Here is a 16,077-nt window from a genome sequence, read left to right as displayed (position 1 = left end):
TGTTTTAATACTATTGAAGAAAATCTTTCAAGGAAAAAAAAAACGTCCAACAATGCCATGAGAGACAAGACAAACATAAATGGAACATTAAGGAAAATACCTAAATAACTCATATACATGAGAAGTTGTGCCAAAAAACATTTTTATTATGGATGGCTCATAGTATCTAGAGAGCCCAATATCACACCCAAGCAAAAAGTTGAATGTCCCGTTGTAAAAATCCACATAATTAGCCAAATTTTCATAATCGTTAAGTACGAAAAACTTTGTTTGGGGAATAATTCAAATATACATGCATAAGGGTTTCATTTGCTTATCTACATTTATTAAAGAAAGTTTCCTTGATTGAACGCACAAACATAAATATAGCCCATGTAGACATTGTTAAAGAAATAAAACTTGCAACTAATTCTTTTGAACCTCTTTGACTTGTTGTTTCCACCAAACCAACGATCATTGCATACACCACACATCATTACAAAATTATTTAGTCATGGTCTAGATGCGATATTGTTTTACTACATCACCATTACTTTAATGTTGTGTCATTGAAGTCATCCTTGAGGAACTAGCTCATACACATTGGCTTGATTGTCCTTGCTATGGTAGAGCTCCACCACTTTCTATGCCATGAAGAAGGAAGTTGACAAAGAGAACAAGAAGAAAACACCACAAAGATGCATATGCAAACAAGAAGCTCTCTTCATAACAACAAACCTGATAGAGCCAACTTCTCAAGTTGGAAGTGCAAGTTTCATCAAAATCCTTGTTAGAGAATGGTATATTTGGGATACATTGATGACAATTTGCTAGATGTGATGGGCTCAAGAAGTTTATTTACGTTGTCAAAAAGCTAGGTTGGGCTAGTCATGTCAGGTATCATTTACTAGCATGTTCATGGAATCACGTGCTTGGCTATGTATAAGATGTAAAAATACTAAAGGAGGCATTGGCAAATCCAAGCAATATGTTTGTTGCCAAGACACAACCTTGCAAGCTTCAACAACAGAAGGCTATTTCCAAGAATGACTACACCCTAACAAGATAAAGACTTTATGGATCTTTTTTGCGGTGATTGACTTGTTAAAGTACTCGGTGTACGTTTTATATCCCATACATTTTCCAACCATGTCAATACCAAAGGGACAAGTTTAAATGCAGAGATAAAAAGGAAAAGACATTTTGGCCACTCCATTGTGAATGGGCCTAGTAATGCAAAATACGATAAAGCTTATCTTTCTTGCTCTATTAAGTTTCTTCTTCACTTTTGCCTTTTTACTTTGTCCCCTTAGATTTATTCCCTCACTCACTCACTCTCTCTCTCTCTCTCTCACACACACACACACACACACACTCTCTCTCTCTCTCTCTCTCTCTCTCTCTGGTAAACCATACAACTAAGTTAATTGTGTAAAAACCACCATTAAAATATTATTGTCCTTGTTCCCTACATAGGTATAGGGACATTCCCCAATGCTATAAAAAAATTGAATACCCACATGATGAAACAATCCCCACCTGCTCTAGCATCCCCAGTTGCTATAAAGCCGGCATTTCAATTTTCTAATGTATACATTTACACCACCATGTCTACCATCAAACATGAAAGCACTACACATATTACAATCATGTTGCAAACCTTGATACCTAAAAAATTGGAACATAAATTCCATCTCCTCGCCTGCACATATTGGCTAAAGATACATTTTTTAGGCATCATATAACACGACGATGAAACTTTTCTTATTTCTGATAATTATTTCCAAATTTCCAGTGCAATAAGGCATTGAACGTATCAATGTATTTTGTCTTCCATTTGAGCAATACAAAAGAACCATGTGCTTGGTGTCAATCCTCTCCTCTTAAGGGCCAAGCTTAAAGCCCTAAACTATCGCTCTCGAAATGAACAACTTGTAGTGAAACGACAATTGAGAAAGCCAACTATGTTGTACATTTATCCACCACTTTGCACAATATTTGTCTACATTCCACTCATTTGTGCTTTAGATGCGAGCCACGAAAGTGGCGATACAGAATGATCATACAACATATTTGTACTTACAATTAGCAATGTTATCCACCCATCAAACACCAATTCGCCTGAGGTTGATGTTAGTATTCACGTGCAAACATCCTTGTAACAATGCTTACTTTGCAAGTTTTGCCAAATAAACCATAATTTGATGAAATACATAATCATCTTTTAACGTCATCAAACTACATTGCCCACTTCAACATTTGCTAACCACAACAAACGAATGAAGTGAGATCTCAATTTTTTCCTTAATGCAATTCTTCTTCTTCTTGAGTTCTAAAGCTTTATCTTAAGTGTTTGAGCTCTAACTTTTATAAACGATCACAATTAGTTATTTCCAATAAGCAATTAAAGTGTGTTGTTGGTCGATGATTTAAGGTGTTGTCCTAATTTTAACACAAAGTGATAAAGCACTTTAATTAATATATTTTTCATTGTTTATTTTAGAGTAAGAGTGAGATTTGAAAGATGGTTCCCTTAATTTGCTACTTTGTTCTATTGACACACCCAATAGTAATTGGCATCCTCTCTTGCTTGTGTCACAAACTCTATGGTGTTTCCCACTTGAACTTCATGCCAATGAACCGACAAGGCATATATTATGTCATATGTGAAGTAGGTAGGACAAACCTTTTAGTCAATAGGAACTTCATGGGTGCCAATGCTCCAATATAGCTTCACTGATCTTGAAGCATAAAATGACACGACAAAACACATGGACACCCTAGAAGTAGTACTCTTAAAAGTTGACGGTACTTGCTTCACTTGACCATCGAATAATGCAATCACCAGTGTATGTTTATTAGCGGGATTGTTCATAATAGTCAACCATCTTGTCACCAAATTTGGAATCAATGTCCTTCACATTTGCAAGGACATTAAACCTATCGCTATTAAAGGATTTTACATCCTTCATAACAAAAACAACACTCGAAAATGTCGTTGTCCAATTCCCAATTGTTGTTGTCTTAAGCTCATTGGATAAGCATTTCTACCCAAGGTTGCTTTCTAGCTCCTCCTCCCCCCCCCCCCCCCCCCCCTCCAAAAAAAAAAAAAAGTCTACATACATATTTGGATGACTTTACCATACAATATGACTTTATTGTCATTCATGTGCCTGAAGAATAGGCTTCCGTTTCCCCCTTGGTAATTAAATGCAACATTATTTCAAATGAGTATAATTGTTAACTTCATTCATGGAGCAAAGCGGGAAGAAATGATTTCAAGCGTCATTTCCATTACCTAGTCTACAATATATACTCCATGTCACAACTTAACATGCATAATCAATGATTCATAATTCAACAATTATCTCGTGATTTGCCAATAACATCTAATTGACATGATCGTCATATTTAACCTTTAACGATGCACTCAACCTATTTAGCTTTCTACCAACAAGGGGAGGATAAAATTGTTCACCATTCACCATAGGATCTTTTATGCCGTTCGCTTTTATTTCATTTCTAAAGAGACTCCCAACTATTTGTCCGAGAACGTCTCGCATTCGTGAAGTTTACTTTAACCAAGACGGAAAACTATTCACGTTATTTATCGAGCTTGTCAAGCTACATAGCATCGTTTCATTACAATGGATTCATGGTTCTACTATTATTTTATCTTTGCGAATCTTGTAGTCATCTCATAATGATTCACGAGCCAGATTACATTGCTACGGAGGCCCGGGGGAGAACCTTCGAGCCCCCACTCTCCTCTCTTCCAAGCACCCACAAAGCAAACCCCACCTCCCCCCTTAACATACACGCATCTATCCATCCATCTATCTATTTACATCACGATTCACAATACAATACACAATACGATACAAACACACAGTAGTACTCAATGACACCAAAACAACATGTGAAGCACCTTGTTGCAGGAGGCCATGTCAGGTGGCGTTATCTAGCAGGATTCTCATCTGACGTGACAGACAATGGTATCGATCAGGAGATGGCTCTCAACTATTCGCAAGCTACGTACGAATGGAGAGAAATCCATTCCTAACTAGACACAGTATATACACACACACATACATACGTAATCCGGCCGGGGTTCGGTTTCCTTTCTTTCGGAAGCTCGACTGGCCCCGAGCAATATGCCCCCCCCCCCCCCCGCCTTCACCCATTAAACGTTAACCCGCCCAAGTGTGAAACCGTCCGCCCAAAAAAAGGCGGGAAATTTCTCTTCTGGTCTGTCTGTCTGTCTGTCTGTCTGTGTATCTCTGTGTGTTATGCTTTTCTCAATCTCTGCTTTCATGGCGGGTCTCTGTGTGTGTGTGTGTGGCTATGGATGAGGCGAGCTCCTTCCCTTCTCTCTCAGAATGGTAAAAGTAAAATGAAAAAAAAACAGAAAAGAAAGGATAACAGAATGTAAACAACAATGAATTGCCCCATCTTTTCCATTTTCTCTTTAATTTTTGGGGGTAATTTTTGTTTGTTTGTGTTTTTTGCTTTTTTGGGTGCGTGTTTTACTTCTCTGTCTCTCTGTGTTCTGGATTCTGTACACGCGACTATCCGTTCCATCTTAAAATACAGAAAACATAAGCCTAGATTTCCGTTTTCTGTGTGTATGTATATGTATAACACAGTAAGAAAACAAAACAAAAAACTGTAGAAAACAATTCTGACAATGTCTTCCCAACCCTTCTTTCATTCAATTTTTAATTAAATCCGGAAAAGACGAAGGCCTTACTAAATCGAGGGAATCATCAATATTAAAAAAACCGACTCGCTCTCAGTAACAAATTCGAAAAGGAAAGCCTAATCTTTAAATCAATGAAGTAATTAAAATTTCATTTCCCTCTGTCTATCTATGGTAAAAACATAAAACCCAAAAAAAATGGAGAAAAGGAAAGCATAGAAGAAGAATATAAATGCTCACTTTTTTTTTTCTACTGTTGTGAATGTAGGAAATGGCTATGGTGAAAAATATAATATCTAATAAATAAATTTAATATATACACACTTATATGTATATATAATTTTGGGTTCTGAATTTTCAAGTCGGTTATCTAAAAACATATCTAATTCTTTTTCTTCCATCCTTTGTTTTACTTTTATTTTCTTTATTTCCTCTGCTTTTTTGTTCGTATTTATCTCTGTTTTCTTTTTCTTATAAACATTTTCATCTCCGCCTATTTGTTTATTTATTAGCTCTCTTTGTTTTATTTTTACTATAATTTCTCTGTGTGTATGTGTGTGTTTTCCTGCAAGCCTTAAACAGAGCATTACTCCATGCTTCCACTCTCTTCATTAATCTCTGTTTAATGCTCTGCCTTTTTCTTCTTCCTTTCTTCACCATTAAAATCACCAGCAAAAGCTTTAGGGTTTTCTTCATAACCTCTCTCTCATTTCACCATTTCCATATCTCTCCTGTTTTTTTCCTTCTCCTTCATTTCTTATACATTCAATCACATCTATAGCCATAGCCATATGCATTAAGGTAGCCTACTCTTTGCATATATTTATTCAATCCACAAGGAAGAAAAGAAACCATATCCTAAACCCTAGCTTTTCAATGGCTTCTTTGACAAGAGGAACTTCCTTCAGAAGGCAAGGATCATCAGGAAGCACGTGGACCTACAATGAAGATGGAGTCCTTGTGAGGCTAAAGAGAGATCAAGTTTCCATTAATCATTTCACAGGAGGAGGATCACTCTCCAAGGTCCACCATGATCCAATCATTAATGCAGGAAAAACAGCAATAGAACCTCCATCTCAACAACCAAAACCATCATCATCATCACAACAAGCAGATGAAGAAGATTCAACTATGATCTTGAATATGAAGAAACAGGGGCAATTAGAAACTATAGAGGTTATGTTAGAACGTAGCAAGAGTGTGGGAAGTGTCCCTAGTAAGAGCATAGGAACCGCCTCTATCAAAGTATTGCCCCACACTCATAGATCAAAATCGAAGGTCATGAAATGGTTGAAGAAAACATTGATCAAGCTCAAGAATTAGATATATATATATATATTCATACATATATATCTAATATATCATATAGATATGTCTAAATATGTAGACATATAGATAGGCATATCATATGCTATGATATGGAATTGAGCCTCATACTTTTCATTGAGTTCTTAGAGATTGATAAAATTTTCTAGCCTTATCATTTTGGTGGAGTTCCTAGAGATTGATAGAAAGAAAGGTGAGCATTATCTTATCTTAGTATATGCAAGTTATGCAACAGGGTTGAAGAAACAGAAAAGGCTGCAAGGGGAAAAAACAATGATTTGTGTTGTGAAAAAAAAGACTTCAAGATGGATAAGATCAGATGGTATTTTGTTATATAGTTTGATGTATTTCAGTAGATTGTAATAATCAAGAATGACAGAAATGATGAGTTCTTTTTTCGTTCTAAAATTTGTGGTGAAGTCAATCCATTCCTTTCTGTACAAGATAATGTTATGTTATAATGATTGTTATCATCATCATCACAGTGTTTATACAAGTCGTTTGAGACTTTTTGTGATCTGATCTAAGATTGGAGCATCTTTTATTGGGCCAGCTATTTGGTATTTCAGTGCTGGAAATATTATCGTGATCAAAGATTTGGAAATTTTCTGTTCTGTACAAGCATTTTTCAATAAAAGTCTCTTTTGATTACTCTTTTCTGTTTTTGATCAAAGATTATGGACACATAATATTTTACTCTATTTACATGACCATCAACTGTGGCGAAACCCATCCAATGATGAATAGTAAGAATTATTGATCATTATCATGGTGTTGCAATGATGAATGTAAAAATGCATTATTCATCATTATCCGTAAATGCAATAATGATGAACGTTGAAACTATGTGATAAATTGTAATGATTTGTTTATATTTTACACATGATCATCTTATTATGTACATACTATTATATAGCATTTAATTATCATGTAGGAATCATTGATTTTACTCAAAACATCTATCATCTTAATCTGGGTACAATATAGGAACCCTAATCATTCTTTTGTTATATCTCTACCTTATGCGAATCAATGTAATTCAGTCAAATAAAAACCAAGAACACTGGCACCTTGCCTTTAAATAGAAACATCTAAAACGATTGAACACAAATACTCAAAGTAATTTAGTCAAATAAAAACCAAGAACAATGGCACCTTGCCTTTCATTGGCAACATCTAAAACGATTCAACACAAATACAAAATGTTTTCGCTTGCAATAAGATTCAACACCTTCATAACCCATTGGATCTGTCATTGCAGTTTTTAGACATTAAGTTGGATTTTGGTATGGTTTGGAAGGATCAAGCTCTCTAGCATTTGGAATTTTTGGAAAGGGAATTGTGCCATCTTAAATAGATCTTCATTTCGTTTTATTTCAAGAGTTCCCAGGAGTACTAACCAACTCTTTCGCATGTGATGATGCCAACTCTTTTTCATGAATAGCATGATGAAAACTACAAAAACAGAAGTAGGTTTACATTACATAGGAAACAATAGGCACATCATGTCACATGCAAGAAATGTCAAGTTGCTACTTGTCACACACATTTCTATACAATGCATTTAATATATACAAAAAGTAAGAAGAGGTATATCTGATGCCTCCTTCCATAACAAGAAACATGAAGATGATACTGCTAACGGATAAGTGAGCGCTCCCCCCAAATGAAGAGGTAATGCCAACGACTGAGTTCTTAACTAGGGGTGGGACTCAATCCACCCACTTGTGTCTTACAAGGCAAGAGCTGAAATCTTCTTTATCTGAAACTAGTTCAGTGGCAATCTTCTTCAATTGATGATTGCATTATAACATCATTTACAATCTCAAAAGCTTCGGAAACAACTTGACGTGTGATCTGTTGTACGGTGTACCCACACAAGCTATAGCTTGGATTTGCTTCACTGAGCACTTTTTTGAGTCATTTAATTTTTTCAAAGGGCAGTATTTTGAGCCCACACTTTTTTATCACTCTGAAACCTGTGCAAATTGTATAGAAAGCCGACAAACTGGGCAGCTCGCTCTTCGAAGTAACCACTTGTCCACACAGTCCGCATGAAAAAGATGGCGACAATATGGAAGTCTTCGTAACTCTTCCTTATCATGGTAATCACCGAGGCATATCGAGCATCTGAAAATAATATGAGGTGAAGGTTTTGAATACAGATACCTTTATTCCACTTATAACAATGTGAAAAGCATTTGCATTTACAATTTATTGCCAAATCGATATGTGATACATAGACCTGCAAACAGATAGATAACATACATATTGGACATGCAATTTGCGGAAATGCATACACAACTGCATACAGTAGTAGAGTTTTGCAAAATCACTAGGTAATGGAAGAATAGATAATTCATGACCTAATGACCTTAGATTAACTGGGGATTAACAAGGTTTATAGCATCCAGGTCAGGGGTTCAAACCTGACGAGTCCATTATTGAAAAAGAGGTATATTTCACCTGTTTACACAAGTTCTTCACAGTTTTATCGTATCTAAGAGCATGCGAACTAATAGTTTCTCCACAATACATCAGTTCAGAACATAATGTTGCCCTTATCAATTCTTTGAAGGAAATCATTGTCCCTCATTGCTTGCATGTCTAAAATAATATATATGCATGATGACCTTCCTTAACAGTTCTTAGAAGAAGGAAGTTATTGTGTGCCGTTACTTGCATGTTTACAATATACATTGACATGATTGCCTCCTGATATCGTGTTAGTCCGCTGTATCTTTTAGATCGAAATCATGCACATTAACAAATTCCTCCAAAAAAATGGCTTTACAACACAATCCAATGGTTGAAAACAATAGCATACAAAAAGAGAGAGAATCTTACTGTGTTTCATTGATTGCAAGATTGCCCGCTGTGAATAGCACTTTAGGAAAGTTCTCGATAATCCCTTTGTCAAGTCCATCATCACGAGAAACCTGACAATTCAATCACCAAATGTAAAAAGAATGTAACTTTCAAAAGTAATTTTCCTGAAAATTCAAAGTGCAACAGGCTATACATTCTCATCCCCTCTATCGCCACGATCACCCACGTTTTGTGGATTGGTCTGATGAAAGACTCTCTCAACAATGGCTATGGCAAAGAACATAATGAAACAGGAGCAAATGGCAGCTAGTATTAGCATTCTTGTGCTGAGTCCCTTCCAATCTAAGCAAATCCACACACCCTTGTATTAATTTCCAAACAGCTAATGTTTCTTGACAATGTGGGTATTAAAAAATACATTAAAAATCACATACCAGGGAGATTCAGAATGATATCATAGAATGATGTCTGATGAATGATATAATCTAGATTGAAGACTCCAAATATAAGCTCTCTCTCTAAGAGAGTTTTTGTATTAAGATGGTAGTCCAAATCACCAGAGGCATTACCGATGTAAGCTAATGAGTGGTTAATCAATGTAGGAAAGGTTCCACCACTTGCCAACAAGATCAAGTTATTTTTGGGATGAGAAAATTTCATTAACAAGCTACTATTGGGCTCAACCTTAAAATATGCTACTTGTCCGGGAAGAAGCCAGCCCGATAAATTCTGTTGTGACTTTGGTGTTTTTAGGGCTGCATAATTTCAAACAAGACAGAAAAGGTGTGTCAGTGTCAACCCTTGAGCTATCTTTATACGAAAGCAACAAAGTGCTTCATGCCATTACTTCAATCACACTGCATGAACATTTTTTGTAACCAAGCAAAAGCATGATATAACAACAAAAATTATGTAGAAAAAGCATCCATACATCCTTCACAAAACTTGCCCCCATAGTTGGCTGCACATTCACACAAAAGATCTGATACACATCTTCCATTTGGATAAGAGCAATTCCTTGGACACAAGTAGGAAGAACTTTTTGGAGATGCACTCAAGATAGTCAGGTTGACCTTCGATGGTTCTTTGACACACGCATCATTGTTGTAAATTCCAATGAAATACAATCCGGTTCCGATCAGATAGTAATGGTGATGGTTTTGTCTGTTTTGGTATCCCACCTTATCAGCATAATTGTCAACGTCAAACTCTGATGGTAATGCTTCTTGTTTGGAGCCCTTATTTTCTCCAGGTTTCAGAATTAGCATAACATCACCATGTGATCGAGATATTTCGACTAGTATCCGGGAGAGAGGTCTGGAAACCTGCATACCAGCAGCCAATGTGAATCAGATATAGCGATGTAGTGTAAAGCATCATCATCATCATTGTTATCGAGCAGTGAGATACAACAAAACAAAAGAGAAAAGCTTGTCTGTACATTAAATGTGAAGTATCGCCATGCTCCGGAGTTCAAAGTGATATCTCGAACCTCCACGGCAGTTTCATCTGAAGGCAAATAAAGCTGATCTGCAGAATAAACAATATCATTGCAATACAAAAAAAAACTAGTTTATTTGGAGATATTTCTTAGATTATTTAACATAAGTTTACCTGGTATGCAACCAAAATCCTCTCTTATGTTAAGACAACCTGATGTTCCAACACTGACACAAGGCTTGTATAGCTGAGAATGCACGCTACCACCTGTATTTTCTCCACATTAGAACCAAGCAGATATTTTGGCCAGAAGAAAAGTGGTATGTCTGCAATCCCAAAACATTAAAAAGCATTAAAATCCTCACCCGTTGTACACCATGCCTTCAAGGAGTAGTCAAATGAAACTCCTACAGATGAAACACCAACATACCAAGGTATAGTTGTGTCATGTTTAGACAGTCGAACCTTGATGAAGGCATATGATTGGCGACATGTGTCTTCTGTGAGCATTAGGATCCATGTGTGAGAAAAAAACAAGAACCTCTGAGGTCAATAACCGCACATGTTGAAGGCACTCACTCAATTATGCATAAATACCACTACAAATCCAAACTCCAAAGTGCACAAAAGGAGAACACAGCCCTATGTAGTCTGAGCTTGTTATTAATTATGCATAAATTCAAAGTTCAAAATGCACGAAAGAAAACACAACCCTATAAAGTTTGAGATTATAATTTGAGAAAAAAGGAAGGAAGAAAGGATTAAAGAATACACATTATAAAGAAAATAGAATAAAAACATGTGAAAAAACACAAAATCCAAGACCAAGAATTGCAATGTCATCACGTTCACTAGGCATAATCAAGGTATCATTTTGTCATCTCTACGGGTAATCAATGCCCCAAGAGCATTTATTGTCTAGTAAAATAACCAATGAACTGATTTCCCATCAGATTATGTGACGAGATGTGCAAACTCAGCCATGCCAAAAAGCATTAAAAAAACCAATCACTTCCCTAAGCTTCGAACGTAAGACTATAGATATAGATTTATAAGACATGAATAATTTGGTATTAAAATTCTGTGTATGTACTGTGTACTATATAACCTATATAACATAGGAAACTGCACAGCTCTTTCAAAGAAGCAACAATACATGGTCAAGGTTATGTAAATGATCTTCTGTTCGAACTTCTTATTTGAAACAATTAGAGCAAAGAAGTGAGTATATTTCTCATTGTCATAGTTGCATTAGCAATTGTTGAATATTTGATCACATTCACCTTGGGGATAAGCAGCAAACCAGATCCAGATAAGATTATAGAGTCCAGACACATTGGGTCTCATGATTGTTTTGGTATGGAGTTTTGTAGATCATTTTAGACATACGTTGTCTTCACTTTGGAATTGCATAGTATAACTGCAGAGTGATAAGCTACATCAATATAGATTACTGCAGAGTCTAGACACAATGACCTTGTTATTGGTTTTGCCTAGATGTTCAAAGATCATTTGAGATTCACATCTTAATTTTGCCTAAGGGTTCATGGATCATTTGATACATATGGGCCTCACCTTAGTCTTGCATAATAGTACCAACATTCATAGATCATTATAGAAATAGAAACTTGATCTTGACTTTTGCTGCAGTAACCTAGATCTGTACATTTATCTCTTGATCTTGGCCATCCATAGGCTACTGTTGATTCTATGTAACTTTGCAAAAAAAAGGAAACATATAGAACGTAAATGTCACAAGAACTCAAAATCACCTAAATAGAAGACAATTCCAAGGATTAATGGCATCCATTTCTGCTTCACAAACTACAACTTCGTATGAATGAGAAATCATTAAAAGCGCACAAGTTGTCTTCGCCGAAATAGCACAAGGGAAATTTGACACTAGAGAAAAAAATACTCCAAGTCTCAAGAAAACCTTGATGATCAGAATGTATGAATTTAGAAAACTAAATGTAAGTAAAGATGGGATCCTGGATGATAAATTAAGGTCAATACAAGCTCAAGTACCATATAAGAGATGGCAACAAATCCAAGAGAGAAATGAAATCTTATAGAGAAAGAGTAACTATGAGCAAATTGACTATTATATGAATAATGATCAAACTTGCATAGTAACAGAGGACAGGTGTGTCATAGCATTTGGACGTATTCAATGGCCTTGGGGACATCCCACATCATAACTACATTTCCCTATGGCATCCCCCATAGGAGGATCCATATCCTGGTGACATGTGACCACCGGGACAGTTTTTTAATGTATTTACATGGCACAGAAGGTTTTGTACATTTTCTTAGGTGGCATCCTTGTGGCTTTCTCATTTCCATCCATTAAACAACCACTTTGCATTTTGAATGGATTGTGTACATTTTATTTCGAACATATACCTACCTGTCACGATTGCCATGTTGCCGATCTGTGTGATTATGGATCAAAGGCTAGACCACAATGGTGAAGTAAAGCATGAAGCTGAGAAGTAACTATCAGTGCAACTACCTTTTACTCTTATTGAGAGCTTATTACTTTGCATTTGGTTCAGAAATTCATGAGTTTGAGAATGGTCGATTTGACACACCATATCCTTACTAATGCAAGCAAAAGAAGGTACCACCACACCTATGTAAACGATGATACATCAGAAAAAAAAGATGCCACGAAGAAAAAGAAAATGAACTTACTTTGTTCAAGTTGTGTGAATGGCTTACAATTGTCTAAAAATGGGCTTCGGCTACCTGCATTAGTGTAACTAGTTATATACAAATATGTCAAAATGAAGATTAAAACATACATACACACAAACACTATTACATTCTTGTACTAATGATAAGAAATTAATAAAAATAAATAAAGGGTGGTCAACCAGAACAACAACCCCCCAACAAAGGACAAGAAACGGCATTGGCATCCCATACCACCGAATATGGCCTTATATTATGCCTTGGAAGTCAACCAACTGATGGATCAGATAAGAGAGCTTTGCCTCATTGATAGACTCTCGACAGCATCTTTAGAAGCCATGCCAAAGAGTGTAGTTAGTTCTCTTTATACAGTTGACTCATTCAGCTCCCACACACTTATCTATTCCCGCTAGTTCCATGCCCTTATGAATTTGTCCCAAGTTCTAGGATAACACTTTCCTATTTATCCTACCTTTAAAACCATTAGAATTAGCCTTCAGAAATGGTTTTAAAAGCTATGCCCACAACATAGTCTCAACAAAGTGTTTAGATGCCGTGTCAAAAGGGGGTAGCTAGTTCATTTTGTAGCATTGACTCCTTTGGCGCCTTAACTACCATGTGTTAACACATGTTCTACACATCCCACTTATCCTACCCTTAAAACCATAGAATTAGCCTTTAGAATTGGTTACTGAGGCTATGCCTGTAACATATAGAGTGGCCATGGCTATAATTATATCATTTCCAACATAAACAAATGTATTAGGAACCTCCACATTTTAATGACAAAGAATATATCTTACATTTATTGAATTTACTTATAGTATGCAGAGGAATGTTATTAAACACTCACCTGTAGTAGCTATGATAGTATCATTATTGACATCAGAAAATGGGACACTGTCGTTACTGCCCTCCATATTCAGCCAAAGAATGTAATGGCTGTTATCGGAGTTGGATGATGACGAAATCTTTGTGGGGTTTGACATGAGGGCGATGACTAAATCCATGTTTTCTGTAGCACACGCTTGAGCTTCCAAGGTGTAGATGGTAAGTAGAGATGGATTTATACCTCCCATGTCACTAGTTGATTTGTGAGGAGATAATGGTATGTTTCGAGAGGTAGAATTAATCACGCATTTACCAATATCTGCAACATATGCAACTGATAAAAAAATAAAAATAAAAAACCCAAGAATTAGCATCTCATCTTAAACCTAATTAAACCCAAAGATGGTGAAGAAAGCCAAAAAAAAAAGATAAGGAGAAAATTAGCTTCACTTACAGTATAAAAGGAAAATGCTGGAATTCCAGCTTGGGAAAGGTTTTAATAATATCGAGTGAAGAATAACCCACGTCATAACAACCAAAATTTCCACAGTACAACAGACCAAAAAGGCAAAAGTATAATATATATATAGATATATGACTACAAAGGCATGAAATTTTGGCTTGAATTTGCAGGTGTTACAAGATTTTCTCTTGAGAGAAGGAAAAGGGGAAATGGGGGCTTCAATAATCAACACGATTTACATAAACTCTGTTGTAAGAGCATGTGTGTATGGAAAGCTCTTTTGGGAATGTTTCTTTCTTGGAGGTGAGAGGAGAAGTAGAAACAGAGAGTTAGAATGGAGAGAATGTGTTGGGGAATAGCAAAGAATACTACTATACTCTGGAGTCTGTTTCTCCTACAATTAAAGCAAAATCAAAACCTACACTACATATGAACACTTGAATGATATACATACATATATGTACTCTGTTTACCTCCTACTTGTAGTTACTCTACATTTATCATCACACTGACACACACATTCTTCATGACAATGCCTGAAAAGGACAACCATGTTGTACATATATGTACATATACATATACATACATACATACACTGTTACACATATGTGCATTCATAGTATGAAGTTTGAACCATACGTGCATCCCGCATTCGGGAATGTTTCAATCATTCGAGGGTAAGTATGGTAAATACCATACTTTTGTATTCATTATTTATTATAAGGTAAAAAGTGTTAAAAAAAATCATGACAATGTTTTGATAACATACGCATTCGTTTTCATTCGTATGAAACGAATGTTTTCCAATGCATTCAAGTATATTACGTATTATGCATACATACATACATACATACATACATACATACATACACACACACACACACACATACATACATACATACATACATACACACACACACATACATACATATGCATACATACGTACGCATGTATGTTGTATACATAATACACGTATGCACATACACACCTTTGTGCCTACATACATACATACATACATACATACATACGTACATTGCACATGTATGTTGTATGCACGTATCCACATACAGACCTTTGTGCTGACATGCATACAATGGATGATGTCGTGTGTCCTTGTAGCCACATGGTTTGCCAATTTTTGTGAAAAAAGGTGGCGATCACAACCTTTTCATGAGCATGGCATATGCATGGGATGGAAAGAGTCTCTTTCTTGCTCCTGTTTTGGCTCAACATAACCACTCTCCACCAAAGGCTATTGTAGCTTGCCTTGATTTCATCATCTATTAGAATGCTTCACTAAGCACAATAAATTTTCATACCTTCTTCGATATACATCATACCCATATGTGTGCATATTGGAGATCTCATGTACACAAATAGTAAAAGTTGTAAATGCATCCATCGGGTTTTGTAATCATGTGGCTAATGATATAGGAATGCAACTTACCTTGACGAGCAAAAAGTAATGAATGTTTTTGAAATATGGGCTAAATTGCTTGGGGACAACAATTTTCATAGTGTTTTCAAAGAAAATGTAATATTGTGGTGTTTTAGCACACCACAATATTGTTGGGGGATTTAAAACAATATTTATGAGTTTTTTGCCAACTTTATAAGGTTAGCAGCCTTCTCTATCAACAACCAAAACAATGGATTTTTTTATCAAGGCGGAAAATTAACACAAGTGCACCACAACAAAAAACTATTTAAAGTAAAAATTAGAACATGCACATGAAAACAAAGTTGACAACTTTTACAAACCATAGAGAGTCAAAAGATGATTCTACCTTTGTTTCTCTCTCATAAATCAAGT

At 35.9% G+C, this 16,077-nt stretch overlaps 2 protein-coding genes across 2 annotated transcripts; one reads left to right on the top strand and one right to left on the bottom strand.

Annotated features, from left to right (window-relative positions):
• The first annotated feature begins 5,094 nt into the window (after positions 1-5,094).
• LOC147850562 (uncharacterized) lies at positions 5,095-6,412 on the top strand. The gene has a single exon (XM_087336095.1). It carries the CDS (start codon positions 5,555-5,557, stop codon positions 5,999-6,001), a length of 447 nt encoding a protein of 148 aa, XP_087192221.1. The 5' UTR covers positions 5,095-5,554; the 3' UTR covers positions 6,002-6,412.
• Positions 6,413-7,531: 1,119 nt separating this feature from the next.
• Positions 7,532-14,537, bottom strand: LOC147850561 (uncharacterized). Its single transcript, XM_087336467.1, has 11 exons — positions 14,256-14,537; positions 13,824-14,135; positions 12,971-13,024; positions 10,639-10,773; positions 10,448-10,540; positions 10,275-10,363; positions 9,765-10,158; positions 9,268-9,588; positions 9,027-9,175; positions 8,852-8,943; positions 7,532-8,134 (listed from the first exon to the last, which is right to left on the bottom strand). The coding sequence occupies exons 1-11, from the start codon at positions 14,329-14,331 to the stop codon at positions 7,972-7,974; spliced, it is 1,878 nt and encodes a 625-aa protein (XP_087192593.1). The 5' UTR covers positions 14,332-14,537; the 3' UTR covers positions 7,532-7,971.
• Between the last annotated feature and the right edge of the window lie 1,540 nt (positions 14,538-16,077).

Source organism: Azolla caroliniana, unplaced genomic scaffold, assembly GCF_043228905.1.
Source record: "Azolla caroliniana isolate FFs.n. ecotype wild unplaced genomic scaffold, voAzoCaro1.0.p SCAF_21, whole genome shotgun sequence".
Classification (NCBI taxonomy): domain Eukaryota; kingdom Viridiplantae; phylum Streptophyta; class Polypodiopsida; order Salviniales; family Salviniaceae; genus Azolla; species Azolla caroliniana.
The sequence above is the reverse complement of the archived record's forward strand: the minus strand, read 5'-3'. Positions and strand labels throughout refer to the sequence as shown.

Coding starts and splice junctions, on each gene's coding strand:
- LOC147850562 (XM_087336095.1), top strand. CDS start 5,555: ATGGCTTCTTTGACAAGAGGAACTTCCTTCAGAAGGCAAGGATCATCA.
- LOC147850561 (XM_087336467.1), bottom strand. CDS start 14,331: ATGACGTGGGTTATTCTTCACTCGATATTATTAAAACCTTTCCCAAGC. Junction 14,136..14,255: donor CAGCATTTTCCTTTTATACT/GTAAGTGAAGCT, acceptor TTTTTTTATCAG/TTGCATATGTTGCAGATATT. Junction 10,364..10,447: donor GGATTTTGGTTGCATACCAG/GTAAACTTATGT, acceptor TTTATTCTGCAG/ATCAGCTTTATTTGCCTTCA.